The 27,436-nt window shown below is 58.4% G+C and overlaps 2 protein-coding genes and 1 long non-coding RNA gene across 4 annotated transcripts; 2 read left to right on the forward strand and 1 right to left on the reverse strand.

Moving 5' to 3' along the window:
* Nucleotides 1–383: 383 nt before the first annotated feature.
* On the forward strand, nt 384–8,194 carry Mrgprf (MAS related GPR family member F). Its single transcript, XM_046445005.2, has 3 exons — nt 384–759; nt 3,654–3,764; nt 6,423–8,194. Exons 2-3 carry the CDS (start codon nt 3,717–3,719, stop codon nt 7,404–7,406), a joined length of 1,032 nt encoding a protein of 343 aa, XP_046300961.1. The 5' UTR covers nt 384–759; nt 3,654–3,716; the 3' UTR covers nt 7,407–8,194.
* Nucleotides 8,195–21,823: 13,629 nt separating this feature from the next.
* LOC124092972 (uncharacterized) lies at nt 21,824–27,040 on the reverse strand. 2 transcript variants are annotated; one of them, XR_006851791.2, is made up of 5 exons: nt 26,125–27,040; nt 25,911–26,011; nt 25,511–25,582; nt 22,481–22,845; nt 21,824–22,164 (listed from the first exon to the last, which is right to left on the reverse strand). It is a non-coding gene; the product is annotated as an uncharacterized LOC124092972 (long non-coding RNA). The 2 variants fall into 2 exon arrangements; XR_009226891.1 differs by having other exon boundaries at nt 25,911–27,038.
* Nucleotides 23,121–25,252, forward strand: Mrgprd (MAS related GPR family member D). Its single transcript, XM_046445009.1, has one exon. The coding sequence runs from the start codon at nt 23,150–23,152 to the stop codon at nt 24,107–24,109; it is 960 nt and encodes a 319-aa protein (XP_046300965.1). The 5' UTR covers nt 23,121–23,149; the 3' UTR covers nt 24,110–25,252.
* Nucleotides 27,041–27,436: the final 396 nt, after the last annotated feature.

Below are 27,436 nucleotides of genomic sequence, written 5' to 3' on the forward strand. Positions count from 1 at the left end.
CCGCGGCCGCCAGCTCCCCTGCTCGCCCCGGGCCGGCTGTGATTTTCCACTTACTCCATCTGATTGCTATTAGGGCTGGGAAAGGGAATTCCTGGTTCCAGAAGGCCATAGGGGGCCCCCGGCACATTCCAGGGTGGGCAGGGGGAGTGGACCTGGACGCCACCTGGGGGTGCTGCCGTCCCTCCGTGGACTCTGCGCCTCCTCCGCTAGGGAGCCCTCTCCTCTGCGCGCCCAGCTTCCCCAAGCCAGCCCCTCCCCCAGTGGAGACGGCAGGGTGGGGACCGCCCATCCACCCCAAAATGCCCACTGGGAGCAGACCCAAGGCAGCAGGCCAGTGGACAGCAGAGCTCCCTCTGCAGGACAGGACAGATTTGGGGGGCCGTAGGATACAAGGGAGATTAACAGCTGGACTCCGGCCGCAGTGCTCAGTGCTCGGGCCAACCTGACGTCACCAGGCAAAAAGATGAGTCCCCAGTGGGGCTCTGGGGGGGGCTCCTGAGCGGGGCATTCCTTCCCGAAGCCTCATGGAGCGCAGCCCCTCCTCCTCCTCCCTCCCCTCCCCCTCCTGCCGGGCCTGGAATTGGGTTTGGGGCGGGTTCTGCTTCCAAAGCCATCTCCTGCAGCAGGCAAGGGCTCGTCCCGTCCTCCACCAAGCTCACGTTCCCCGAGCTCGGGCAGCGCTTGGCTGGCGGCGGAGGCAGGGATCTCAGGAGGAGCCCGTCACAAAGGGAAGGACTCCGAGGACCAGGACAGCGGCAGGTAGCTCCCTGTGTCCAGGGACCGAGGGAGGGGCTCAGGGAAAGGGGGTCTGTAGGGTGAAGGCCAGGCAAGGAAGAAAAATGAGGTGGACGTCTTCAGGGCAGGGAGGTGGGCACGGTCAGGGCAGGAAGCTCCCAGAAATCCACCTCTTGAATCAGGAAGCCCTGAGATGCCAAGGCAGGGCTGTCACCCACCAGGAGGTCTCTCCCGCCACTCAGAAGCTGCAGGGTTCTCAGGGACAGCGAGGAACTTTGAGAGTCCCCTCCTGTGTGACCATGCCCTGGCCAGCTGGCCTCCCCCAACCCCCAGCCCCAAGCCGGCCTCAGCAGCCAGCCCCTGCTCTGTCCTCCTGTGGGTGGGGGCTTCCCCTCCCTCCCCCAGCTTCACGTCCAAGAGAGCTTTCTGGAAGGGCTAGAAGGGAACACCCAGCGGGCAGCATCCCAAGCAAGAGGAGAGGGCTCCTCCGCTCCCGCGCACACCAGCTTCTGCGAGGCTGAATCCGGGCTGGAGCAGCTGCAGGGCCAGCCCCACAGTGGACATGCTGGGGTCAGGAGGCCGGGCAGCTGGGTCCCACCTTTTCCCAGGCTGGCGGAGCCTGGCACAGCGTGGGGTCCTCTGAGGACATCCCCGCGGTGTTCTGCCGGGTCTCCATCCCCTTGGATGAGCCCCTTGGATCCAGCTGTCAGCAGGGACCCGGGTCCTAGAGGGGAGACAGGCTCTCTGTGTGTCACAGGCAGCGTCAGACAGCCCCTCCAATGACCAGTGCCCTCAGGCCCAGCCCAGGCGGCCGCCAGGGGAAAACAAGAGGCTTTGGGTCCTGGAGGGCTGGGGTGAGCCAGGCTGGGGGAAGCAGGCAGTGGCCGCACTCTCCTGGTTTTGACGGGAGTACAGGCGGGGGCAGGGGGTGCTGGGCTGGCAGCTTCCTAGTCAGCTTTGGTTGAAGCCAGCGCTGATCAACACGCAGCACACGCACTCCACACGTCCCTACCCATGTCACACATATGTCCTTAATGTGGCCCGTCTGGGCTGCCAGATCTCTCTGCGCATCAGTGAAGTCGCTGTGCGTATCCTGGTAGGGCCAGGACCAGGGGACACAGACGGATCAGCTCAGTGGTGGGCAGGGGCTCTCCGGCATGCTGGCCTGCACTGTGGGCAGGCCAGCCCTCCGCCCCAGGGTCCAGCCTGACCAGCGTGAAAGGGTGACACTTTCCTGAGTCCAGGCTTCCCCCAGGGGAGCTTAGGGCCTGATGTGGAAGGCTCTGGAAGGGCCTCGAGAGGGCTGGGAGCAAGGGGGGAAGCAGAGGTTGCTTACCTGGGGCCGGGTGGGTCTGGGGGTGCAGACAGGGGAAAGTCTGGGCCGGGCCCCCCTTGGGGAGCATGCAGCCTGTCCCTGGCCATGGACAGTGGACCAACTGGAGCCGAGGCTGTGCCTTGAGGCGGGGGGTGAAGACGCCCACTGCCCAGCACCGGGATCTGTGCGTGGCACCACACACAGGGGCTCCCACCCTCACCCACGCAGGCCCCGCACTGAGCCACTCCAGGCACATGTGCCCCCACCGAGCTCCAGGGCGCACCCGCAGCCTGGGGGCAGGAGGGCAGGAGACCTGAAGTGGGCGCAGGCCTGGGGTGGCGCTGGGCCCTCCACACCCCGCTGCACAGCTTTGGCCCTCGGGGTGGCAGCCTTCCCACCAGATCCTGGAGGCCAAGGGTTAAAGAAGGGGCGGGCGGCTTGCACAGATGGACACCCTTTGCAGCCAGTGACTCACAGCCCAGCTGGGACAGGCGGAGAGGGAAGGAGGTGGCGGCTGCAGCCAGCCGGGTGGACCTGCAGAGGAAGGAATTTCTGGGGAGTGGAGGCCACCGCACTGCTCAGCAGTCCCCCCCGGGAGGGAGGGCTCCAGCCACCTGTGGCTGCAGCTGTGCCCCTGACAAGGCCTTTTCTCACTCTCGACCTCAGTTTCCCCACTTCCTGGGGGGGAGCGATAAGATGTCTGGTTGAGGGACAGGTCACTTTTAGCAGACACAGGGTAGGCAGACCCATGAGCTGTGGCCAACCAGGGTGGACCAGTCTCCTGCTGGGTCGTGCCCACCCAGCTCATCCCCCTCCCAGGCTCACTGATTGGCAGCCCGACGCTTCCCCCCACCCGCCGGAGTCAGGGCCACGGCATGGCCTCCTGGCTCGCTCCCCAGTCACCCCTCTCCTCCATAGCAGCTGCAGCCCCAACAATGGACAGATGTGCTGGCCGCTGGAGAGTGACCTCACCCCTGGATCCTAGGTCACCTACCAAAGGGGAATGAGGGCAGCTGCCCTGCAGCTGGTAATCAGGCCACACCCCACAAGGGGGAGGTGAGGTGGCAGGTGCTCAGCCAGCATTCGGGGTGCTGGGGTTGGTGGTGGGGGCGACGCTGTGCCTTCCAGGAACCTTTAGGGGAAAGACCAGATGCAAGGCCCAGACAAAGACCACCTCCTCCAGGAAGTCTCCCTGCCAAAAACGACCTGCCTGACCTCACCGCGCCCCTCCCCTGCCACCCAGGGCCAGGACACATGGAGGCGCTCGGGCAACCGTATCTCCAGAGCAATCTGGCCCCTGCACCTTGCAGACCAAGTGGAGGGGGTGGGGGGTGAGGGGGCTTCCTCCCTAGTGAGCCGCCGTGGGCTCCAAGGGGCCCCAAGGGTCTTATGAGGGGTCCTCGGGCAGGAGGGGCTGTGCTGGCAGGACAGTCCTGCCAAGCCCTTCTTCAGGGAGCTGGGGATGGCCTTTCTGCTAAGGTGAGAGCCACTGGCCCAGAAAGCCCAGGGGCCTGGGGACAGGGCCGGGAGGTGGGATGGGGACATTTCAGAAGGAGTCAGATCCCACTGTCCTCATTTCACCCTCTCCCGGGGCTGTTGCCAGGTGACAGGTAGGTGTGCCAGCCCGTGAGCTGCGAGCAGGGACCTGGACCCTCGGAGCCTGGAGATGGCTGGGAACTGCTCCTGGGAGGCCCATGCCACCAGCAGGAACAAGGTGAGTGCCACCCGGCAGAGGAGGCCACTGGCCTGCCAGGAGACGGCAGGTGGGGACAAGAGATCCTCCCACACCTGCCTCCCAGGCCACTCTCCAACTCTGCACTGGGGTGGGCATGGGGCTGGCCCTGGTCACCAGTCCCTAGGATCCCAGTGTCCCCTTCAGGGAGGTGAGCAAAGGCACTGGGTAACTGGAAGTCCCCCCTGATGCTGACCCTTGGCCATCCTTTGCCCCTTGCCTGCCCTGCAGAGGGGGCAGTCAGCCATTACGATAGCCAGGGCTTGCCCGGAAGGCCTGCCTGCTGGCTCCCAGGTGACCCCGATGTCATGTGCTCCACAGAGCTGTGTGCACTCTGGGCTACCCCCATCTGTAGGCACTAGCCCTCCTGAGACTCTGACAAGCCCTTCAGGCTGACCCACCACCTCCTGCCTTCCCCCTCCCCTTGAAAAGTCTGGAATTTTCTTCAGAATCCTGGGTAGAATACTCTCCGACTGGAAGGATCCCTGGAACTGACCGGCTCCAACCTCCTCACTGGAGAAACTGAGGCTCACAGCAGGGCAGTAACCTGTCCCCTGCCCAGGTCCAGCTCCTGGGATCCGACCCTGGCCCTAGCCTCTAACCCTTCTCCCCATGGTGCCCACTGTTGGCACGATGTTGGCCGCCCAGGAGGAAGAGATTGGGTGTGCTGGGGGCGTGTCCAGGAGTCCCCAGAGCAGAGACAGCGCTCAGGGAGGGGGCAGGCTCCAGAGCGGGCCTTTCACAAGGGCCTTGTGTGGCTGGGAACAGCTCCCACCCAGTGACTCAGCCAGCCCCCCTCCCCTTCAAGGAGGGGATTGCACGATTTTTCCAGCTTGCAAAGGCTGGAGTGCTCTGACATGGCTCTGTCCACCCCCTGTCCCCTGCAAGCAAGTTCCCTCCCAGTGGCAGAGCTAGTCTCCCCTGGACCTTCCAGATCCCTGAGTCTGTCCCTGCTGAGTGGAACTCCCAAGGTTGTAGTTCTCAAAGTCACCTCCCGGGAAAGGAAGCAGAGTGCTAAACAGTGGGATTTGTTGGTCCACAGCGGCAGGCAGAGCTGTGCTGTGTTGGGTGGTGGGCAGGACCCCATAAAGGACTTTCTCTGACCTCCGAGGGCCTCCCCAAGTTCTGCCAACACCTCCAGTTCCTGTTTGCAGGATCCCTTGAGGGGTCCGGGCCAGAAGACCCCACCCTTGGTTAGGGGATGTCAAGAGCGATTCCTCTGGATCCTGCTTTCTGCCAGAGCCATCCGGAAAGTGGCAGAAAGGGTCCCTTGTTTTGTTGGGGGACGTGAGTGGGTACCAGCCTTCGGGAGAGAGCTGGTGTGGATTGATAATGTCCGCAGGGTGTAGGGAAGGGGCTTGCTGGGGCACCTTCGCCACTAGGAATGAGAGGTCAAAAACCACCCTGATGGGCTGTGTTTGGCCGGCACGGTGATTGCAAGTGTTCACACAGAAAGCTCAGGGTGTTTGGCTTCTCTGGGAAGGGGAGGGGGGGACCGGCCCCACTAGCCGGTCCCCTGGCACCCGCTGGCTGAAGCAGAGCAGGCTGCCCACCTTGATCAGGGTGGGTACTCTTGGGTTTGGACCGTGCCCACCACTCACCAGTTTCTGGAACGCGGCTCGGGCTTGTGCATTTACCCACCAACCCAAGCCCTGTGGACAGGACTGGTGTCCGCTGGGGGCACCATTTTAGGCAAAACCAGTTGTAAAATATTGAAGTGCTTCCTGTAGCTGATGCCGCAGGCCCCACCCCCTGCCAGAGACCCCCTGGGCTTTCCCACAATCCAGAGCCCCGAAGAGCAGCCCCAGCCCACAGGGCACCACCTCTGATCCCCAGTTCTCCCTGGCCCCACTGTGGAACTGGGTCCTGCTCCAAGTTTCACTCCATTTTTTTTTTTTACAAGTGATTTTAATTTCCTTAGAAATAAGTATTTTCACTTTTTAGTTTTGAAACAATGCAAGAAAATTGCAAGAACAGGAGGCTACCTACTAAGTCCCTCCCTCCCTTCCTCCATTGCTGACCTTGTGCTGAATGTGCTGTGTACCCCAGAATCACCCCAAAATAACTGGCAGACACCAACTCCCTCTGCCTTCAGATAGCCAGACTGGTCTGAGAACAAGGCCAGACGCAGGTCCAGGTTCAGAAAACGTAACACTGATGCAATCCACGCCCACATCCTGAGCTCTCCGAGTGCCCCGGCAATACAGTGGTCTAGGTCCAGGGTGTTAGGGTCCCAGCCTGCAGAGTGGCTCACGCCTCTTTGGTCTCCTTGCATCCAGAAAGTGCCCTCAGTTTTCCCTTATTCCCTTATTGTATTATAACAGTCCCTTCTTCTATGACATGGACATTTTGGGGAGAGTCCATTCTGACCGTGGGAAGCCTGGAGTGCTTATAGGTGGCTGACAGCCGTGGTGTCCCCCCTGGAGACTGGCCACTCCGTGCTGTTAGCTCTAGACTCGGGAGCAGCGTGAGCCTCCGGTGGGCTTTATTCTGCTCTGGTTGCAATCAGAGCCAGTGGCCCTACAGACCTTGGACCCAAGTGTCTGGTGGGGACCACCAGGCGGGGCCACAGGTGCAGGTCTCCGTGGAGGGGGAGGGGCAGCCAGCACCACCAGGTGTCTCCCCTCCACACCTGCACAGATGTGTCCCAGCCTGAGCGAGGCCCCGGAGCTCTACAGCCGCGGCTTCCTGACCATCGAGCAGATCGCCATGCTGCCCCCGCCGGCCGTCATGAACTACATCTTCCTGCTCCTCTGCCTGTGCGGCTTGGTGGGCAACGGGCTGGTCCTCTGGTTTTTCGGCTTCTCCATCAAGAGGACCCCCTTCTCCATCTACTTCCTGCACCTGGCCAGCGCCGACAGCGCGTACCTCTTCAGCAAGGCCCTGTTCTCCCTCCTGAACGCGGGGGGCTTTCTGGGCACCTTCGCCGACTTCGTCCGCAGCGTGTCCCGGGTCGTGGGGCTCTGCGCCTTCGTCAGCGGCGTGAGCCTCCTGCCGGCCATCAGCACAGAGCGCAGTGTGTCCGTCATCTTTCCTGCCTGGTACTGGCGCCGGCGGCCCAAGCGCCTGTCGGCCGTGGTGTGCGCCCTGCTCTGGCTCCTGTCCCTGCTGGTCACTGGAATTCACAACTACTTCTGTGTGTTCCTGGGCCACGCAGACTCCGGGGCAGCCTGCAGGCACATGGACGTCGCCCTGGGCATCATCCTCTTCCTGGTCTTCTGCCCACTCATGGTGCTGCCCTGCCTGGCCCTCATCTTGCACGTGGAGTGCCGGGCACGGAGGCGCCAGCGGTCGGCCAAACTCAACCACGTCGTGCTGGCCATGGTCTCCGTCTTCCTCGTGTCCTCCATCTACTTGGGGATCGACTGGTTCCTCTTCTGGGTCTTCCAGATCCCGGCCCCCTTCCCCGAGTACGTCACCGACCTGTGCATCTGCATCAACAGCAGCGCCAAGCCCATTGTCTACTTCCTGGCCGGGAGGGACAAGTCGCAGCGGCTGTGGGAGCCTCTCAGGGTGGTCTTCCAGAGGGCTCTGAGGGACGGCGCCGAGCTGGGGGAGGCTGCAGGCGGCACGCCCAACACGGTCACCATGGAGATGCAGTGCCCCTCTGGGAATGCCTCCTGAGAGGCCTGCGCCCGGAGAAGCCTGGGCCAGACGTGGACCCTGGCCTCCAGAGACTCTTTGCCACCGACAGGAACAGGCACCTGCCTTGGTGCCCGCGTGGGAGGACAGTCCGGCTGGGCCCCTCCTGCCTCCTTCTCCCAGGGATGGAGGCCCTGGGGGTGGCCAAGAGGCCGAGCAGCCACCAGCACCCCCAGCCACTCTGCCTCAGTGACCCACTGTACCAAAGTCACCCCCACGCGGTGGGGCCCTCCTCACCCTGGGCTGGTCGGCATAGGGGAGGAGGTGGCCGCAGCCCTGCCACCTCCTGCCCTACAGCCTCGTCCCCAGGGGTGGACTGTTCTCGAGATTCCGTCCCCAGGGCGGAGCATGAGCTGACCTGAACCAAACGGTGCTACCTGGGAGAGGTGTCCCTTCATAGCCCTGCAGCCAGATCTTTCTGCAAACAACATCCCTGTCCCCTTGGTGAGTCATTTGGTGACTTTAATGGGGAAACACCTGGCCCGGGAGCCACTGGAGACAGGAAGGACAGCCTTTTCTAACTCTGTGCCTGGCCAGCCCTGGGCAGCCTCCCAAGCACTCTGTGTCCTCCAGGCCACTGTGGACCATATGGGCAGTTCCTGGACCGAGTCCCTGGGCTCTAGCACCACCCAGAAGTGGGCTCTGGCTCTGACCTGTCCCCTGAGGACTGGCACTGTGGTGCCCAACAAGCACAGTGGCCCCATGTAGCCACAGGGAGTTCTGTAAGACAATGAAGTGTCACCAATAAACGTTTTGTACCTTGCATCGGGGCAGGCTGAATGCCCGAGTCCTCTGTCTCCCACAGCGAGGACGGCCAAGGGCAGGGCAGTGGCCCGGGCCTCCCTGCTGGCTCTCCAGGGCCATCTGCTCCTGTCCTCCTGCCCCAAGCCTGCTCTTCTGGCTGCTTCTGTCTTCCCTGTGACGTGCCCGCCCCTTACCTGATGGGTCGCCAGAGTGAATGCCGGTCCCGACCCGGGAAACCTGTCCATGTATTCTAGTTCAGCCCTGCATGGGTTGACATCGTCCCTCTCCAAGAGGGACACAGTGGCCCCACGGGGGCTCCCTGGAGTGAGTGGCTGCATCCCTTCCTGCTGCTCCTCCCTGCAGAATGTCTCCCTCGGTCCTGACCCCCCGCAGGGGCTGGCCCTTGTGCCTGGACACCTCTGGGCTCCTGCAGCTGGCTGGGAGCCCTTCCAGGGTACCACCTGGGCCAGGCTGGAGGGCAGGCCACTGTCGACCATAAGGGCAGTACCCGGACCATGCCTCTGCTCAGCCCCCACAGAGGACATCCTGGGCACCTGGTCTAACCTGGGATTCTCTGGGGAGACTCTCGAGGGGAACTTGCTCACTCTGAGGCCTGAGGAGAGAGCCCAAGGCAGAGGCAGAGGTGGCCAGTCAGGAAGCGTCGCTGATGGAGTGGGGCCCCTTCTCTGAGGCAGGAGCAGACGAGGAAGGCAGGCCTGCCGGCCGGCCCCTGACACCCCATTCACACACCTCGAGCCTGCTCCGCCTTAACCTGGGCCCAGGGCAGCAGCTCCAGCCCTCGCAGGGCTGACCCCGCCAAGCCCATGAGCCTGAAGGTCCACGCCCAGTCACCGACTTGACCTTCCTGTCCACTCTGGCCATGGACTGTCTCTGCTCTCTAGCAGTCCCCGCTGCTCCTCCCAGCCAGGCACTGAGCTCTGGGGAGAAGGGACTGTGTGTGGACGGAAGGAGCTGTGGTCCCAGGGGTCTCGGGTGAGGAAGGGCTGTGCCACCTGCCCCACGCTGCATCCCCCACGCTGCGTCCAGATGAGCCCCACCACCCTCCCCGTCTCCCCCGTGCTGCTCAGTGAATCCCGGAGACCAGGTGTCAGATGAGGGGTCTCCAGCCTGGCAGGTGATCACCGAGGACACACAGCAGCAGCAGGGCTGGGGTCCCCTCAGGGGCAGGGCTGGGGCCCACTCGGGCATCCTGGCCGGAAAGTCTCTCCCTCCACATGGACAGAAAGGCCTCCCAGTGCTGGAGGTCGCCCAGGCTGGCCCAGGGCCCGTGAGCGGATGAGCAGTCGGATGAGCTGGGCCACAGTCTGAGGCGGCATCAGCCTCACCACGCTGTGGCGGAGCGTGGGGTGAGCTTCGGGCTTGTCCAGGCTCTGGGGCCTTGTGCAGACCTTTGCAGACTTGCTAGGAAGCTGGCCTTTTCTCCCACAGGCCAGAGACTCCCAGAGGAGTCTGCCCCGCCCAGATCCCCTCATTTTCTGTGCTAATGGCACAGACATTAAAGGAGAGGAAGGCCCACACTTCCCTCCCTCCCCAGGTATTTGATTATTAAAGTGGCAGGGAGGAGCCGGCCGCAGGCGCCAGGGCTCCAGCTGCCCCCATCAGGGTGGTGTTCTGGCAGCCGCCCCCCCGCTCCCTTCTCTCGGGTGTTTGGTAAGAGCAGGAGGCCAGGGGCCTGAGCAGCGCAGATTTGGGTCCTGACACTTTGCAGCCAGGCCGTTCTCAGAGACAGCCACTCCACAGCAGAACGGCACAGCTCCTACTGAGGGACTGCTGGGCTGCCCCGGGGTACCAGCAAACCACTCCCACCCAGCACATGAAGAGTCCGGAGGGCAGGCAGGAGGGACTGGGCCACCCTTCCTGCACCCACTACCTCTACAGAACCAAGCAAGAAAAGATGCACGGTCTTTTAGATGGCAGATGGCGCAAGGGATGAGCAAGGCCAGATCTGAAGTCAAGAGCGAGTCTCCGGGAGGTGGAGGTCTGTGACCTGCCAGCCACAGGCCTCAGTCTTGCTGTGCCTCGGTTTCCCTGGAGGGCACTGCACGGACCTCACAGAGCTGGTGGAATTGCCCGTGTCGGTGCCCGGCCCACCCTGGTCAGGCATCAGGGCAGGGACTCGGCAGGTGGAGGGGAGAAAGTGAGTGACCAGTGAAGGAGAGGAGTGCCCACCAACAGCCTCTCCAAGCTCTGGCCATCAGGGAAATGACTGCCATCTGTTGAGGCCCTGGGCCCACAGCCTCAGGCAGGGGTCTGGTTTGGTCTTCAGAGCGGGGCCACATGGGACCTGCATCAGTACCAGTTGGGGAAGTTGGGCCTCACCAAGGTCAGCCACAGCAGGTGGATGACCAGGCTGGAGCCCCAAGTCACCACCCAAAGGCTCCCCATGGTGGCTGTCTAGTGGCCCTGCAAGCTCAGCCTCTGACCTTGGCATCCCCCATCAGGAAAGTGACGGCAGTTGGAGACACCTGAGGTGGACATGCCCAGTACGGCCCCCGGGGCACCCAGACGGACCTGGTTGGCTTCCTCAGTGGACTGAGGCCAAGGGAGGACAAGGCTCTGTTTCAGGCTGTCAGCAGAGGGGCAGAGGGAGGGGGAGCTCGGCAGGCAGCGGGAGCCGTGGTCTCTCCTCTCTTTTACATCTGGCTGAAGGACTCTGGTACCCGCCGTCCCCAAGCCCTGCCCGCTGTGGTTTCCAGATAACTTGGGTTTCATATTTTATGCCAGAATTTTTAAGCACAAGATGGTTTCACATCTGCATAGCTTGGTTCAGAATCCTGAGCCAAGATGCCTCCTTCCTCCCAGGAACCATGGGCTCATCTAGAAGGTGGTGGAGAGATGGGTCCTGCCTCTCACTGTTGGGGAAGAAGCCCGGCCAGGGCAATGTGCCCCTCAAAATGCCAGTGACCAGGCCAGGAAGCCAGACCTTCGAGGGTCCTTCCAGAACAGAGCTCCTGAGGGCACCAGTGCAAAACAGGGTACTGGACGCCAGCCGGGGCTGGAGAAGTGGAGAACCGGAGGCGGCAGGGTGCATGGGGTTCGCGGGAAGCCCTGTTGGATGAGTCAGGCCGGCAGCACCAAGTTTCCTGGCAGTCCCAGAGAGGCTCACCTCGCAGGCAGATGCTTTTTTTAAGTCTTTGTAATTAATCTAATGGAGGCCTCCTTGACACGCAGGAGAACGTGACCACTTCACACATAAGACACACTAATCTCTGACCAGTGCATCTGTGCCCATGTCATCCACAAAACAACAGACGGGAGGTGTCACTCCCCCAAGAAGAACGTGTCCGCCCCACCCAAGGCTTCCCATCGCCACTGGGCGGCCAGTCCAGCGCCCGCCGGGCCCCGCCCAACACAACATTCATCTCGCTTCACGCTGCTCTCAATTAGCCTCCCGGGCAGATCCGTGCCCCATATCGGCCAGGAGCCCTGGTGGCAAGTAACAGAACCGGGTTAGTCCAGCTCGGGAGAGGGCGGGTGGGTGTGGGCAGGCGTGTTTACGAGAATTGATTGACTCACATACCCAGAAAAACGGAATAAGAACATAATTAAACAAAACCCTCCCACTTGGAAGAGAAAGCACACACAGCACTTGGTGGTTCTTGGCTGTAGCATTTTCCCTGCTGGACGGGACACAGTGAGCACCAGGAGCTCAAAAGGGTCCTCGGTCACCATCCAGCTGGTAGCCGGAATCCAAGATGGCCCCGGTGGTCACGCTCTGGTGAATTCGCGCCCTTCCCTGGATACACAGGCTGCACGATCCATGGGACACAGCCAGGTGCCTGGGTGCGTAAGGTTGTGACGGTCTCCACTGGTGGCACTCGTGAGCCCGCTGCCATGTGGGGAGCGATGACGTTGGAAAGAAGCCAGAGAGCCTCTGGCCACCAGCCAGGCAGGGTACTGAGGCACTCAGTCCAGCAACCCACGGGGAACGGGTATGACCCAGCAGGGACCACTCAGGTGGCACAGGTTCAAAGGTCAGGGGAAAGCCCAGGATGAGCTGGGTGGCTGGCGGTGAGCCTTCTTAACCCCTTTATAACTGCTGGCCTCTTTGCTTTTGGTCAGTTTCATGAACCAGTAGCAAACACCATGACCTCTCTCTGATGGATGATCCTTGAGTCTAAAGCCCAGCCTTAAGCATCACCTGGAGCTCAGAGCAGGAAAACCGACAGCTGTGGGAGTGGGAAGCAGAGCTGTGCCAGCTGCCACACCCGTGGCCCAACACAGAGGGCGGGCCACGGTGTCAACCCCCGGGACCCCCCAGTTGCACTTTACCACGCAGTGACTTGCAAAGTGGGTGGTCCGCCCTTCTGAAAAGTGGGTGTGGATGGGCCCAGGAGTCCAAGAACCCAGAGGCCTCTGTCCCTCCATCAGGAACGGCCAAGATGCGCACAGGAGGTACAAGAGCACGGCCACTCCTGCCTTGGGAGCCCGACGCCTCCCGAGCCTCTGTCCCCATCTTTGGGTGCAGCTCTCGTGTTCTCAGTGGGTACCAGGATCCCCAAGCAGCAAGCACAGAATGAACTTCCTGTGGCCGTCACCGCAGGGCCAGGAGGACCCTCCTCCCCTGGGGTTGTCCCAGCAGACCAGACACCTCTGTCACCGGGGTCCACATCTGGCCTCCCCACCTCCCTGCCTCCTCCATTCGTATTAAGCGGGTGCTCACGTCTCCCACACCTACTTCTCCACGGCAGGGCTGGCCCACCCAGCCAGAATTAACACAGTGGTGGCTCCGGGCCCTCCCAGGGCCTAAGCCATTGCTGGTGGCCCAGCTGAGGCGTCCACCTCCCTCCCACCCTGAGGGGCCTCGTGACATCAGGACTCTTCCTCGCCTGGGAGGAGGCGCAGGTGGCCAAGGCGAGGCGTGGGGACAGAAGGGAGCACCTCCTTCCCCACGTGATCCCTGGTTCTGAGGGGAGTCAGGGGCCAGAGAGGGATTATGAGCTTTCAGTGAGGACTTTGGGGCTCGAAGGAGTCCCCCGATTCACAAGTGGCAGAAGCCGGAGTGGGAATAAGATTCTGCACTCTGGATCCCGGGCGCCTTCCTCCCCATCCTTCAGCAAGCAGAGCCGGGCAAGTCCATTAGCCATAACGTCTCTGCACCCGGGCCGTCGGGGGGCCCTAATGGCCTTTCCCAGCCCACAAGAGCCCCCATTCCCTCCACGCCCCACCCCAGCTTCCCGACGGTGGGGCCTGCTAATGCTCTGAGGTCTCTGAGAGGGAAGACGCGGCAGAGGGCCAGGAAGGGTGGTCCTCCCAAGGCTCCCTGCAGGCCCCCAGCCTCATCCTGCTCGTCCCCTGGGCAGGGATGGGCTCATTAGCCCTGGTCAGCGAGTCCCACCCAGCTCTGCTGCACCCACGTGGGAGGCTGGGGGCCTTCCTGCATTTAAGCCAGCTCCGCCTCCCACTTCACAGAGGGAGGCCAGCCAAGGTTGGCTGGGGTCCTGGGGTCAGGCTCCCGAGGAGAGGGCAGTGAGGGGAGCCGCGCGCGAGTGAGGGGGCAGACACCGAGGGCTCGGGCCTGGCCAGAGACCTGCGCACGGACCGAGAGAGCTGCTGGGGCCTCCAGGGACCAGAGGCACAAGACTGACACCCTTCTTCGAGGAACAGCACCACGTCCAGGGGCAGGTGAGAGGCCTGACTTTACAATCTGGGTGGAGATGTGACAGCCTGGTGGTTGGGAACGGATGCCCCGCCACCTGCTAGACCCAGGGGAAGCCCCTGCTCTGCTGGGGCAGCTGGGCATCCTGAGCAGGTGTCTCAGCCTCTCTGAGCCCTCATCTCCTAAGGAAAGCAGGGACCATAAAGCGACCTCACAAGCACCTAAAGCCATGGTGAGCGCAGGACATTAACCCTGGTGCCTGCCACCTTGGAGGTGATGGCAGAGCAGGGACAAGGGTGCCAAGGAGAGCAAAGTCTAAGGAGAAGACATACCCCATCGTGTGTTTTCAAAAAAGTATCTGTGGACCAACCAGGCCGGGTCCTCTCACTCACATAAGAGGATACCTGCTTCCAAGTCCACGCACGCACGGCAGAAATGCCTCCGGGGGACCCAGGGCACCCGGGCGGGCACAGGGGAACTTTCTTCCTTCACATTCGCATGGTTTACGGTGAGACTGAACTGGGCTCTGTGCGATTTTTGCAAAGGTGAATGTCCAAGGGGAGTGGGCCAAGGGCCATGCTGTGAAGACACCAGCCCAGTCTGTGGCCGAGGAGGCAGACGTGTAGAGGACAGGGAGGGAGGCGAGGCTGGCCCCGAGGAGTCTGTGCCAAACCCGGGGGGAACAATGAGGGGAGGGTTTATTCATTCACTTACTTCCTGGCCTTTGTTTTCATGTTTTCTTAGTTGCCAATGGCCTTTATTTGTATGTGGTGCTGAGAATCGAACCCAGTGCCTCACACGCGCTAGGCCAGCGCGCCACCACTGAGCCCCCGCCCAGCCCCAGCCCGGGACTTACTTATTTTTCACTAGAGGAGAGTCTGAACCTCCGTGCCTTCTCCAACTCACACTCACACACACACACACACACACACAGACTGAGACCACAGTGAATCTCAAAATTGGGCTCATTTCTTCGCCACAAGTGGAGAAAATAGAAAACCCTTTTAAGATCGGAAATAGTTTGGACTCATTGACCTGGGAATGGAAACAATCCACCAACACCCCAAAGGGCCAAACCGCAGGACCCACCCAGGAGAGGAAGCCCACTGAGATCGCAGGGGACTCCCAGGCCGGAGCAGCGGTGGGTGGCCTCCGTCCCTGAGGGCTGTTTACCTGTGCCAAGGACAGAAGTTGACGTCCCTGGGGACTCCACCAGCCCCCAGGGGGACGGGGAGCAAGCCTTGAAGCCAGCTCCCGGAGCCCCAAAGCCAGCCCAGGGGAACCACGTGACCCCAGGGGCCCCTCAGGCACCCTAAATAAGCTGAGTGCTCACCCGAGATGGGGCAGGGACCAACCCGCTCCCTCGAGCAGGCTGCCAGGGTGGGGCCACCCGGCCTCAGGTCCCCGCTGCCCTCGCTCCCCTGACACAGCAGCACTGGCCCACGGTTTGGCTGCAACGCCCCTCCCTCCCAAGTCCAGGGCCAGCTCCCAGCAGGGCAGCCACGTGGCCACGGCACTGTGCTCTCGACAGTGGGCAGCAACTGGATGTTTTCCGTGGTTGCCCGACAAGTGACACAAGTCAAGGGCTGGAAACGAAACGTCCCGAGGTGGAAGCCCAGAGTGGGGGTGTCAGCAGGCCGTGTTCCCTCCAGGGGTTCTCGGGGCCCCTTGCCTCCAGGGGCTGCAGGTCTTCCCGACGTGGCTTGAGACCACGTAAGTCCTTCTCTACCTGTCCTCATGGGACCCCCTTCTCCTGTGCACCCCCTCTGTGCGTCCCCCGACCACACCTGTCCTTGAACCATGAACAACCCAGGATGACCTTCTGAGATCCCTAATTCAACCACCTCTGCTAAGAGCCAATTTCCGGGTAAGTCCCCTGAGCAGGCCTAGAGCAGGGCCACGTCTTCCAGGGCCCCGGTTGAACCCACTGCAGACACTGACCCGGTGACACTGTGTTCACAGGCTCCCTCATTCCCCGTCGTCGAGTCTGTATTGCACGTTTGCACCCTGCAGGCCTGGTGCCAGGGACAGGGTGGACAGAGGGCCACGGCCAGACCTAGCCTGCCCCACCCGCGCCCCACAGAACTGAACCCCATCACAGGGACAGGGAGGGAGGTTTGGAGCAACAGGGCAGCACATGGCCAGGTCCTGGCCGGGGGCGTGCACAAGCACGTATTGAGCATCACAGCATGCCAGGCCCTGACGCAGGGGGAGCTGGGATACACCCTCCCTGCCCGTAGGCCCACCCTGCAGAGCCCAGGCGCTTCCCACCACGCGCCAGTTTATTAGAAAAGGTTCACAGTCTCGGCTTCATCAGGATAAGGGCTGCTCTCTCTCCAGAGCCCCCAGTCTCCCTTCCCTCCAGCCCCAATATTCGGCCTCCCTTCTGTTTTCCCTGAACAAGGGGGTGCCCGGGGGGGGGGAGCAGAGCACCCTCCCATCCCGTTGCCCGACCACGTCACCTGGCTCTCAGTTTCCCTCCTGGCGACACCCGGCTCCCGGCAGGGCACCCCCTCCGTTGGGTGCTGGTCCCTTCACCTCCCACCAGTCCAGGGAGCCCCGCAGTGGCCGCGTCACCCGGCATCACGAGGGTCCCCCGCGGCACCACCAGCCCACACGGCAGGCGGCCGGCAGAGATGGCCGCCCCTCCGTGCCCCACTTCCTGTCCCCAGCCCACTCAGGCCAACGAGGCCCTTCAAAAAGCCACTGCCTGCCCTGAGCCCCACAGCTGGTCCCACAGGGCAGTCAGGGTCTCTGCAGGTGAGGGTCGGCCCACCTAGCGTCCACCCACCCTGCTTACTCCGAGCCTCCGGGGAAAGCCCGGGTCACGGCCCTCATCCTCCCAGCTCTGGAGCCACCGGCCCGTGCTCCCTGCTCTTGGAGTCCTCACCACAGGGGCCGGGGGCGGGTCTCTCTTCCTGGCACCGCAGCCCTGCCTGCAAGAGCAGCTGGGCACAGTGGTTCCCACGGGAACTTCCTAGTGACACTTGGGGAGAAGCCCAGGTGCCCCAGGCCTGCGACCCTCACGGGGCATCTCTGTCCCATCCAGGCGCCTGCAGCAGGTGGGGGGCGATGGCCTGGGAGCAGCCATTGTACATGAAGCCTGGGGCACAATGGTGTGTGTCCCCTCTTCTCTGCTCCGAGGGGACGATGCTCTCCCCTCGCAGAGGACTGCCCACGCACCTCTTAATCTGGCATCTGACATTTTAAAAGATTTACCTGTGAGGAACAACAAAAGCCCTGCACATCAGAACTCATGAAGCACCTACAGAAACACTTAGTGTGTGTGACCCTAAATACCTGCTACGAAAAGAGAGAGAGCCTGATCGGCTGCAGTGGTGCACGCCTATAACCCAGCACTCAGGAGACTGAGGCAGGAGAACCGCAAGTTCAAGGCCAGACTCTGCAACTCAGCAAGGCCCTGTCTCAAAATAAAAAGTGAAAAGGGCTGGGAAGGGGCTCAGTGGTTAAGCACCTCTAGGTTCAATCTCCAGTTCCCCATTTTTTTTTTTTAAGTTTGAAAAATTACCTAAGCATTCAATCCAAGAAAAAGAACCTACCCCAGGGAAAGCCCAAATATGGTAGAAATGAAAGTACAAATTAAGGAAATGGGCAGTAAAGAAACCCCAGACCTGATTAAAAGAAAATAAACCAGCTCCTGAAAAAAAAAAAAAAAAAAGAGCATCTGAAAAAACAGGAAAAAGAGGAAGAAGAATGGGGAGGGGAGGAAGAGGAGGGGCAGCGACAGGTACTGAATCGAGTCACAGTGACAAGTGTGAATCCAGAAGCAAAAAAACGATACAGGAGACAATATCGACACTGACTCAGGGGTTAAAAGTCTAAAACCTTAAACACGTTGGATTTTAGTTGTGCTTCGAAGCATATGAACTTCCACTCCCATAAAAATCACCGGACAGATGGTTTTACCTTCTGGCCAACCTTCAGAGGAAGATGGTCCTCACAGGACACCAATTGTCGTGGAGGGTAGAGGAACAGGGTGATCTCGCTGACTCACTAGGAAGCAGTGTAACCTCACGACTTTGATGTTAGACAGGGACAGTACCAGGAGGGAAAGTTGTGGGCCAGTGTCACTTTTGAACATGGATGAAAGTGCTCTAAATAAAATCAGAGCAAGCTAGGAAAAAATCCAGGAAATGATGGTAGCTTATCCTGGAAATGGAAGGGTAAGTAAATGTCAGGAAACCTATCGATACGTATTTAGCACATGAAAGAGGAGGACAGTGACCTCGAGAGAAGGCAAACGTGAGAAGCCAGTCCCAGATGACCCTGGCTTTCTGCCTGGAGGTATTTTCTGGATCTGGCACAGGACATGGGAGAGGCCAGGCAAAGCATGAGCTGGAGATTCAGATCATCCCTAGGGAAGACGGGGCCGTCGGACTGCGTGAGCCCCAGAGGGAGGGTCAGGGCTACCCAGAGGAGAAGCTCCGATCTTCTACCCGGGGGCCCCTGCAGCCTTGGCCTGAGAACTAAGCTGTGTACAGGGCAAAGTGATATGAAAGTGGACAAGAAGCAACCACTGATTAACTGTCTTCCGAACAAGTCCCAGAGCCCACCCAGGGCCAGGAGAGGTTCAAGTTCTGAGAAGCCAGAGGAGAGCGATCCATCCGATATCTGGGGCACTCGGCAAGAATCCCAGAGAAACCACTCGGACAGCTCCTTTAATCAGGTCTCAAAAGGATCACATTTATCTTCAAGCAAATCAAATACTCACCAGAAGAAAGCCTACCACTCTTCCAGGAAGCAAAAAACAATTCCAAACATTCAATAATGTAAAACAACGTCCAGCATCTCGTCAAGGATCCTAGACACGTGATAAGCAGGAAAATGGAATGAGAGCCGAGAGTATAACATTAGCAAACGCAAAGAGACCAAGAAAAGACACAAGAGGAGATTAGCAGGTGAGGAACAGTTAGCATAAAAATGCCCAAAGACTTAAAGGAAAATATGAACACAATAAGGAGAAAACAAGATACAACTCAGAACCGATGCAGCTTCCATAGCTGAACATATAGTATGTGGAACAACCAGACAAACAATCCAAACCCCCAGATCCAAGAAGCTTGGAGAACCTATGATCCCGAGGAAACCACACCAAGGCACAGCCTGTCTCTGTGCTGGGAACAGTGACAAAGGAAGGCTTAGAAACTGCCAGAGATGGAGAATGAAGGTGAGAAGGGCTACAGGACTCCTTTCAGAAACTGTGCAAGTCAAAAGACCAGGGACTAACAGGAGACGGGAGGGTTGTGAGTTTGAGGTCAGCCTAGGCAAATTAGCAAAACAAAACAAAAAATAACAGCCAGGCCTGGGGGCACACCCCTGTAATCCCAGCAACTCAGGAGGCCGAGACAGGAGGATTGCAAGTTCAAGGCCAGCCTCAGCAATTTAGCAAGTCCATAAGCAAATTAATAAAACCCTGCCTCAAAATTAAAAAAAAAAAAGTGTCAGGGATGTACCTCAGTGACTAAGTGCCTCTGGGTTCAATCCCCAGGACCAAAATCTAAAATTAAAAATTAAAAAAAATATATAAAAAACGAAAAGGGCTAGGAATGTAGCTCAGTGGTTGAGTTCCCCTGGGTTCAATCCCCAGTCCTGTAAACAGAAAGGAGACAGGGAAGGAACGGTAAGGGGAGGTGACACACCACATATAGAAATTAACTCAAAGTGGGTCAACAACCTAGATAAAAGAGCTAAACTCATAAAATTATTAGGAGAAAAAATAAGGTTGATATCCATGACCTTGGATTTGGCAATGGATTCTTAGGCATGGTACCAGAGATATAAGCAACAGAATAAAAAATCACATGCATCAGACAAGGATGCAGCAGGAGAGCAGGAGGCCAACCCAGAGAACAGGAGAAAGCTATCTGCGTCCCATCTCACAGGGCTTAGTTCACGGTCTACAGAGAACTCCACAACTCAGTGACAGAACAACCGCCCTTAACAGAAAGGACGTCTGAACAGATCTTCTTCCAAAGACATACACATGGCCATAAGTGCACGAAAGGGATTCCAACATCATCAACATAGAAGGGAAAGGCCAACCAAGACCACACCGCATCCACTTTACATAGACCCCACTGACAGCCACAGTCGAAACAGTGAGGGTATCACCACAGCAGTGAGGAACCCGGAGCCCCTGCGTATCGCTGGTGTCCAGTTTACCCAGGGAAAGGGCCTGGACAACAGGAACAACTCACCAGGGTGCTCGGAAGGAGTGAGCCAGAGAGTGGACAGTCGAGTGCAGGGTCAGGTAGGACCCACCCAGTGCCCACGATAGGAGCCTCACAGACTACACAAGGTCGGCCGCATGACCCCTGCTGCCACTGCCCGGGTCTGACACCAGCATCAGCACCCTCTGGCCTCCGGGTCTCCACTCTTGATCTCATGAACCTCTTCTCCACGCAGCCAATTCGGTTCAACCAGTGATTGTGCAGTTTCAGACAGGCCCGGTGGGGCACACCTGCAGTCCAGCTATTCAGGAGGCTAAGGCAGGAGGATCCCAAGTTCAAGGCCAGCCCTGGCAACTTAGTGAAACCCTGTCTCAGAATAAAAGAACTGGGATGTCATCGTGTCTCAAAATAAAAGGAGTTGTAACCCAGTGATAGAACACCCCTGTGTTCAATCCCCAGGACCACAAAGAAATCAGTTATGGATCGATGTAGGGAGAATCTCACAAAGCAATACGTATCACTTCTATGCATCAGAAGTCCAATAAAAACTATAAATAAGTAAAAAAAAAAAAACTCTATATGTAATATAACATCATAATTATAATATCAGGAAAAAACATTCAAACAGGGCTGGGGTTGTGGCTCAGTGGTAGAGCACTCACCTGACATGTGGGGGGCCTGGGTTCGATCCTCAGCACCACATACAAATAAACAAATGAAATAAAGGCATTGTGTCCAACTACAACTAAAAAATATACATACTAAAAAAATTTAAAAAAAAAAACACTCAGGCAATATCTAGAAATTAACACAACAAAAATGTGCAAAACTTTTGTGGAGAAAATTCCAAAGTCATTAACTATACGAGAACGGATGTAGGAAAGATCCAAGGCCAGAGAGACATTTCATGCCATGGACACAATGACGTGGCATTATGAAGTGAGGAATCTTTTTTTGTCGTAATCTATAGCTGCTGTGAACTTCTACTGGAAACTTAGTAGGAATTCTTGAGATTTACTCTAGAGTGTATAAGAAAAATAAAGATTCACAAATGGGCCCTTCAATTTTGAAAAAGAAAGGAAAAGAGGGAAGATTCATCCCAGAAAATGAGATGACGCACCGCGGAGCCACGCTGAGCAACAGTGAGTTGCTGTTGGGGAACAGAGAGGCAAACAGGGTGCAGGGGTTAGAAGCAGAGCTGTGTGAACAGGGAACTTTACAAGGCTTTAGAGAAAGGGTAGGCTCTCTGGGAAGGGCGTCAACGAGCCTGGTCCATATATGGAGGAAAACCCAAGTTGTCTCCTATTTCATCCCATGGGGGGGGGGGCGGAATAGATTCCAGATGGATCCCAGCTAAAATCAGAAAGGGAAACACTATAAAAGTAGTAGATGAAAAAATAAGGGAAAATCTTTTTCACCCAGGGATATGGGATGACTTAGGATCCAAAGGTGTAAGATTCAAGGGTGGAAAATGTTCGGGAGCCAGCTCCCCAAAAACAAGTCTCTCTGTCCACCAAATTTCACTACAGGTGAAGATGAGTATTTGCAATTACCTGTGACTATTTCTATTTCTATGGTTATATATTTTTGGCGAGCCAGCCAGGAAAAAGGAACTGCCGCAGTAAAGAGAGTTTTCAGAGAAAAACACCTACAATGTCTAAACCCAGGGAGGGTTGAACATGTCGAAATACAAATGACAGACACCTGCTGCAAATCAGGAAGGAAAATGAGGGAAACCCAGTTAGAGAGAGAGAGAGAGAGAGAGAGAGAGAGAGAGAGAGAGAGAGAGGCAGCAGATATGAACAGGCATTTCAAAGAAGGAGAACCCAAAATGCTACCAAATGTACGGACGATGTTCACGTTTACTGTAACCAGAGAAGTGCAAGTTAGAGCCTAGAGATATCCTTGTGTAACCATCACATTGGCAAAACAGAGAGATGCGCATAAACCACGCGTGGGTGGGCGCGGGGAGGCGGGAGCCTTCCTGCCCTGCTGATGGCGGTGACACATGGAGCAGCCATTCAGAGGAACTACCAGAGTAAGTGAGTTAAATGCTCCTACGTCCTACGACCCAGCCGTCCCGCTCTGGAACGTTCGTATCCCGGGAAAGTTCCGAGTCTGGTCCAACAGTCCACGCATGAGGATGCTCCGCGCAGTGTTCTCATAACGGGAATTGTGGAGCCACCTGAGGATTCACAGTAAGTAAAATGGGGTCAGCGAATGTCATGAAACATTGCCATGATGGTACAGCCACCCAGATCTATCCTAAAAACATTGTTGAATGGGGAAAAAAAATGTAAATTCTAAATCAACATTATTTACATTTAAAACATTGGTGGGGGCTGGGGGTTTATGGCTCAGCAGCAGAGCGCTTGCCTAGCACGTGAGAGGCCCTGGGTTTGATCCTTAGCCCCACAAATAAATAAATAAATAAATAAATGCATACCGTCCACCCACAACCCCCCAAAAATTAAAAAAATAAGACATTGATGGGCACCCACCCTATTCCGAAAGATACGTGACTGTCCAAGACTCTGTTAAGTGGAGTAGAGCAGGTAGGTGTGAGTCGGGAGGAGAGTGGGATAGAGACAGGCATCATAAATGGACTGCCGGGCACGGCGCACCTCAAATCCGTGGGTGGAATCAATTCTACTCTTTGCCCCTGAGGTCTGATTTTCAAAACATTAATTGCAGGATTCAAAGATTATAGCAGACAAACAGACGATCTCAAGAGGGGCAGGAAAAGCAGTTGGTAGCGCTGTGGCTGTAGCTCCGTCGCTGGCCCGGCGTGTGAGGCTCAGGGCGCCGTCCTTAGCACCGCGTCAGAAATAAACATGTGGAAATAAAGACGTTCCGTCCACCTGATCTACAAACAATTAAAAAGAAAAGGCAGTTGGTAAAGTCAAGGCCCCTTCATGACGGGAAAATAACTGAACTCAGAATAGAAGGGGCCCCAACCGAGCAGGGCACCCAGAGCAAGTCGGTGTCCATCACGGCAGAGCCGATGGCTGGTCAGGCTGAGCACGAGCCCCCGGGTGACGGTCACGGGCAGTGCCAAAGGAGCCTGCGATGAGAGCCCTGAATCAGAAATTTGGGGGGAAGAGGCTCCCAGAAGTCCCCAAGGTCCAAGCAACACAGAATTTCACGCTGGTCCGCTTTCCTCTCCAGGCATGAACCAGACCCTGAACAGCAGCCAGAACCCGGAGCAGGCTCTGAGCGGTTCCAAGGTCGACGCGCTGCACGTGGTCTACCTCGCGGCCAGTTCCCTGGCCATGTTCACCAGCGTGTGCGGGGCGGCAGGCAACAGCGCCGTGGTCTGGCTGCTGACTGTCGGCGTACAGAGGACCCCCTTCTGCATCTACATGCTCAACCTGGCTGTGGCCGACCTCCTCTTCCTCCTGTGCATGGCCTCCATGCTGACCCTGGAGACCCCGTCCCTGGCCGACTCCCACACCAAGGTCCACGAGGTGGTGACACGGGTGATGTACTTCGCCTACACGGCCAGCCTGAGCCTGCTCACGGCCATCAGCGTCCAGCGCTGCCTGTCCGTCCTCTTCCCCCTCTGGTACAAGTGCCGCCGCCCCAGGCACCTGTCCACCGTGGTGTGCTCCCTGCTCTGGGCGCTGGCCCTCCTCATGAACACCCTGACCACTCTCTTCTGCCTCAGGTTCTGGCGGCACGACGAAGGCCGGTGCTTCATGGTGGACACGGCCATGGGCACCCTCATCATGGGGGTCTTCACGCCTGTGATGACTGTGTCCGGCATCACCCTCTATGTCCGGGTGCGGAAAAGCGCTCTGCTGTGGCGGCGGCGGCCCCGGCGGCTGCTGGTGGTCATCCTGGCCTCCATCTTGGTGTTCCTCGTCGGCTCCCTGCCGCTGGGCATCTACTGGTTTGTGCTGTTCTGGCTGCCCCTGCCCTGGGAGGCGAAGCTCCTGTACATCTGCTTGTCGCGCCTGTCCTCGGCCATCAGCAGCAGTGCCAACCCCGTCATCTACTTCCTGGTGGGCAGCCAGAGGACCCGGAGGCTGGCAGAGTCCCTGAAGGTCGTGCTGGGCCGGGCGCTGCAAGAGGAGCCTGAGCCCGAGGGAAGGGAGACGCCGTCCACGGGACCCAGCGAGGGGCTCTGAGGTGGCCCACGCCCGGGCGACCGTCCCAGAGCCCCCTCCAACCCCTCCTCGCACCCTGGCTGGCCTGCTGCAGGGGCCCCGAAGCTTTGCAGCCCACCGTGTTGGGGTCACGTTCCCACCTGCTAAAGCCCCCCCCCCACGCGCACACTGGGTCCCGGGCCTCAGGGCGTGGGGAGGCGTGACTTCCTGTCCACAGCGGATCACAGGTTGGCGGGTCGGCGTGAGCGCCGTCCTGGTTAGAGCTGTTACGGAGGCGTCTCTCAGGCGGTCACAGGCATCCCGTGGGATGTGAAAGTCCATCCCTCCAGCCGCCCCTCCCTGAGCCGGCATCTTTGTGTACATAGTGGGCAGTGCCTCGTGGCTGTACTGGGGGCACTGACCGGTCACTGAATGCGTCTGCAGTCCACTGAATGGCCATCGCCGACCCACATCTCACTGGAGGAGGGTCCTGAGACTACCTCTTCCCCCAGTGGGCCCCTGACCTGAGCCGTGGGGCTGGCTGCCTTTCCCCAGTGCCCCTGGCCCCCTGTTTGCTTTCCTCCAGAGGCCGTGAGGCCCAGGACAGGGGCCAGGCAATGGATGCTGGGGAGAAGATGACCACCGAGACCACGGAGACAGTGTCCGTCAGTAGGAGGCCAGAACTGACAGCAGCTCTTGGGGAAAGGGTGGGGGACCTGGTCACTTCCAGGTCACATGGAGACTGCCAAAAGTCCCCTTGGGGGCTTCATGAGCTAACTCACCCTAGAATGGCTGTTACCCAAATGACAAAAGATGACAGGTGCTGGCCACGTCAGTCAGCACAGCCACCGTGCAAAATGTCATGGAGGTACCTCGAGACCAGAGCAGCCTCATGGGGTGCAGCAATCCCACCACCGGGGAGCCATCCAAAGGGAAGGAAAGCCACCCGTCAGGCAGAGGGCTGCAGCCCAGGTGGACAGCACGCGCACAGTGGCCGGGTATGGAGTCCACCCAGGTGCCCATCGCAGATGGCTGGATGAAGGACGTGGAGAGCACAACAGAGCAGCATTCAGCCCCAACAGTGAATGAAAGCCGAGGATGAGCTTTGTCAGACCCAGGGACGCTCATACCACGTGTTCCTACTTACTGGGGGATCTAAAGAAGTCAGGCTCATAGGAGCTGAGAGTGGGGTGAGGGCTGAGGCGGGGAGGCCGGGGAGGCGGGGAGGCGGGGAGGCGGGGAGGCGGGGAGGCCGGGGAGGCGGGATTGTGTGGTCAGTGGGTACAAAGTTCCAGTTGCTGGTTGGGCAAGTCCTGGAGTTGCATGCACAGCAGGGCGGCTGGGAGACAATAGTGGGTTGTCTGTTTACAAAGAGCAGGAAGAGAGGATTCTAAAGGTCTCAGCGGGAAGAATAGATGTTTAGGTGATGGGACTGCCCCTTACCTTGACCTGGTCAGTACACGTGTATCACACGCCAAGAGGCACCCAGAAACCTGTGCAGGTATGATGTGACAGCTAAGAACAAAATAAAACAAGCAGAATAAGAAGGACGAAGCAGCTTGGTTTCTCTGCCCCCGACTGTGGTCTGTGCAGGGTGCTCCCTGCGCTGGCCTGAGCCAGACCAACAGTCCCAAAGCCACCTACTTCCACCCCAAGCCAAGCCCCCCCTGCCAGCTCGCCCAGCTGTCCTGCCCGGGAACTCCTCCCCGGAACCCCCTGTGGTTGTCAGGACAAGCCTTCTCCACCCACGGCCAGGGTGGCACGCGGTGGCCTCAGGGGGGAGTTGGGGCCGGGGACACTCACATAACCGGGAGAGAAGAGGCCAAGGGAAAAGACTTTGTACCTTAGGGCAGCAGGAGACCGGGGCTCTCCCTTGCCGGGTTGGTCCCCCTCAGAGTGCGGAGAGCAGCAAGGGCCACAGTTGCCACAAGGGACTAGAGAGCCCTGGGAGGGAGTGGGAAAGGCTGGGGACTCCCCGGAGGAGGCAGGGGCTGCCCAGGCCTGAAGGACCAGGACACCCTGGACAGGGAGGACCCCAGACCAGGGGACCAGTGTACCTGAGAGCCCCCACCCAGGGTGTCTGATGCCACGTCTCCACCACATGCAGCACCCACGGCCCCCCACTTCCTGCTGTGAGTCCCTGGATGGCCATCTTGGAGGTCTGTCTGTCCTTCAAGCTGAACGGAGGGGCAGGTCTGGGCAGGAACCTAACCCGGGCATCGGCGCCTCGCCAGGGGCAGGTCTGCCCTTCCCTGGGCATCCTGGGGGCCCCTTTCCTCCTGTTCCGGTGTGTTTGGTTATTAAGGGACCAAGAGGAAGTGCAGAGGGAGAAGACGAATCTCGAAATCTAAAGAGGTTCCTCTTTGAGATGGAGAGCAGATGGGAACCCAAAGCAATCCATTCGTAAGGCCAGAGTCCACCTGCAGAGTAGGTCCGCAGACCCTTGGGGGTCAGTGGCACCATTAGCCGAGGAGTCCTCCCGCGAACAGACGGGGAACCTTAGGTTGAAGACTACCTGAAGCCCTAACCCTCTGCGGCAGCCAGGCGTCCGCAGACAGCCGGCCACGGGGTGGCACAGGCCAAAGACGGCTTGGGACCAGTCACCGTCCAGGAGAATCCAACCACCCCACTGCCCCATCTGGGAAAAAGCAAAAAGCTCGATACAGGTTTCCCCTAATCTGAGACAGTCCCACGATGTCTAGGACATCACCAGAAATGAAACTCGGGAAGGCACGAAACATTTTTAAAAGCACAAAACAAATTTTGACCAACCATGCTTCTGAAAATCGAATTACCAGGGCGAGGGCCGGGGCTCAGCGGGAGAGCCCTGCCCAGCACATGTGAGGCCTCGGGTTCCGTCTCAGCGCCACATGAAACAGATGAATAAATAGAGGCACTGTGTCCATCCACAACTAAAACAGATTTTTAAATTAAAGTACAATTCAGTTCTCTCTGTGAAAAATGATCAAAACTGTTGACACATGGGAAGGCTTTCAAAAGTATGAAGCTAAAATGGAAGAAAAAAATCATAGGTCATTTCTTTTCTTTTCTTTCCATCCTGGGGAGGGAACCCAGGGCCTTGTGCTCGGCAACTGTCACCACCCCCGTCAGGCCACAGATGATTTCCTGTGTGTTGCATTATTTGTGACATTCGTCAGGTTTTAAAAACTGGTCATTTGTTGGGGTTTCTTGTCATGTCCTAAATAAATATTCACTGTCGTACCTAATTTTTTTTTTGTACCAAGATTGAATCCCGGGTGCTTAACCACTGAGCCTCACCCCAGCTATTCCAACTATTTGTATTTTTTTTTAAATTTTGAGACAGGGTCTCCCTAAGTTGCTGAGGCTGGCCTTGAACCTGCAATCCTC

This window comes from Marmota monax, unplaced genomic scaffold, assembly GCF_021218885.2.
Source record: "Marmota monax isolate L192 unplaced genomic scaffold, Marmota_monax_Labrador192_F-V1.1 WCK01_AAM20220418_F8-fsc00038, whole genome shotgun sequence".
Taxonomy (NCBI): Eukaryota; Metazoa; Chordata; class Mammalia; order Rodentia; family Sciuridae; genus Marmota; species Marmota monax.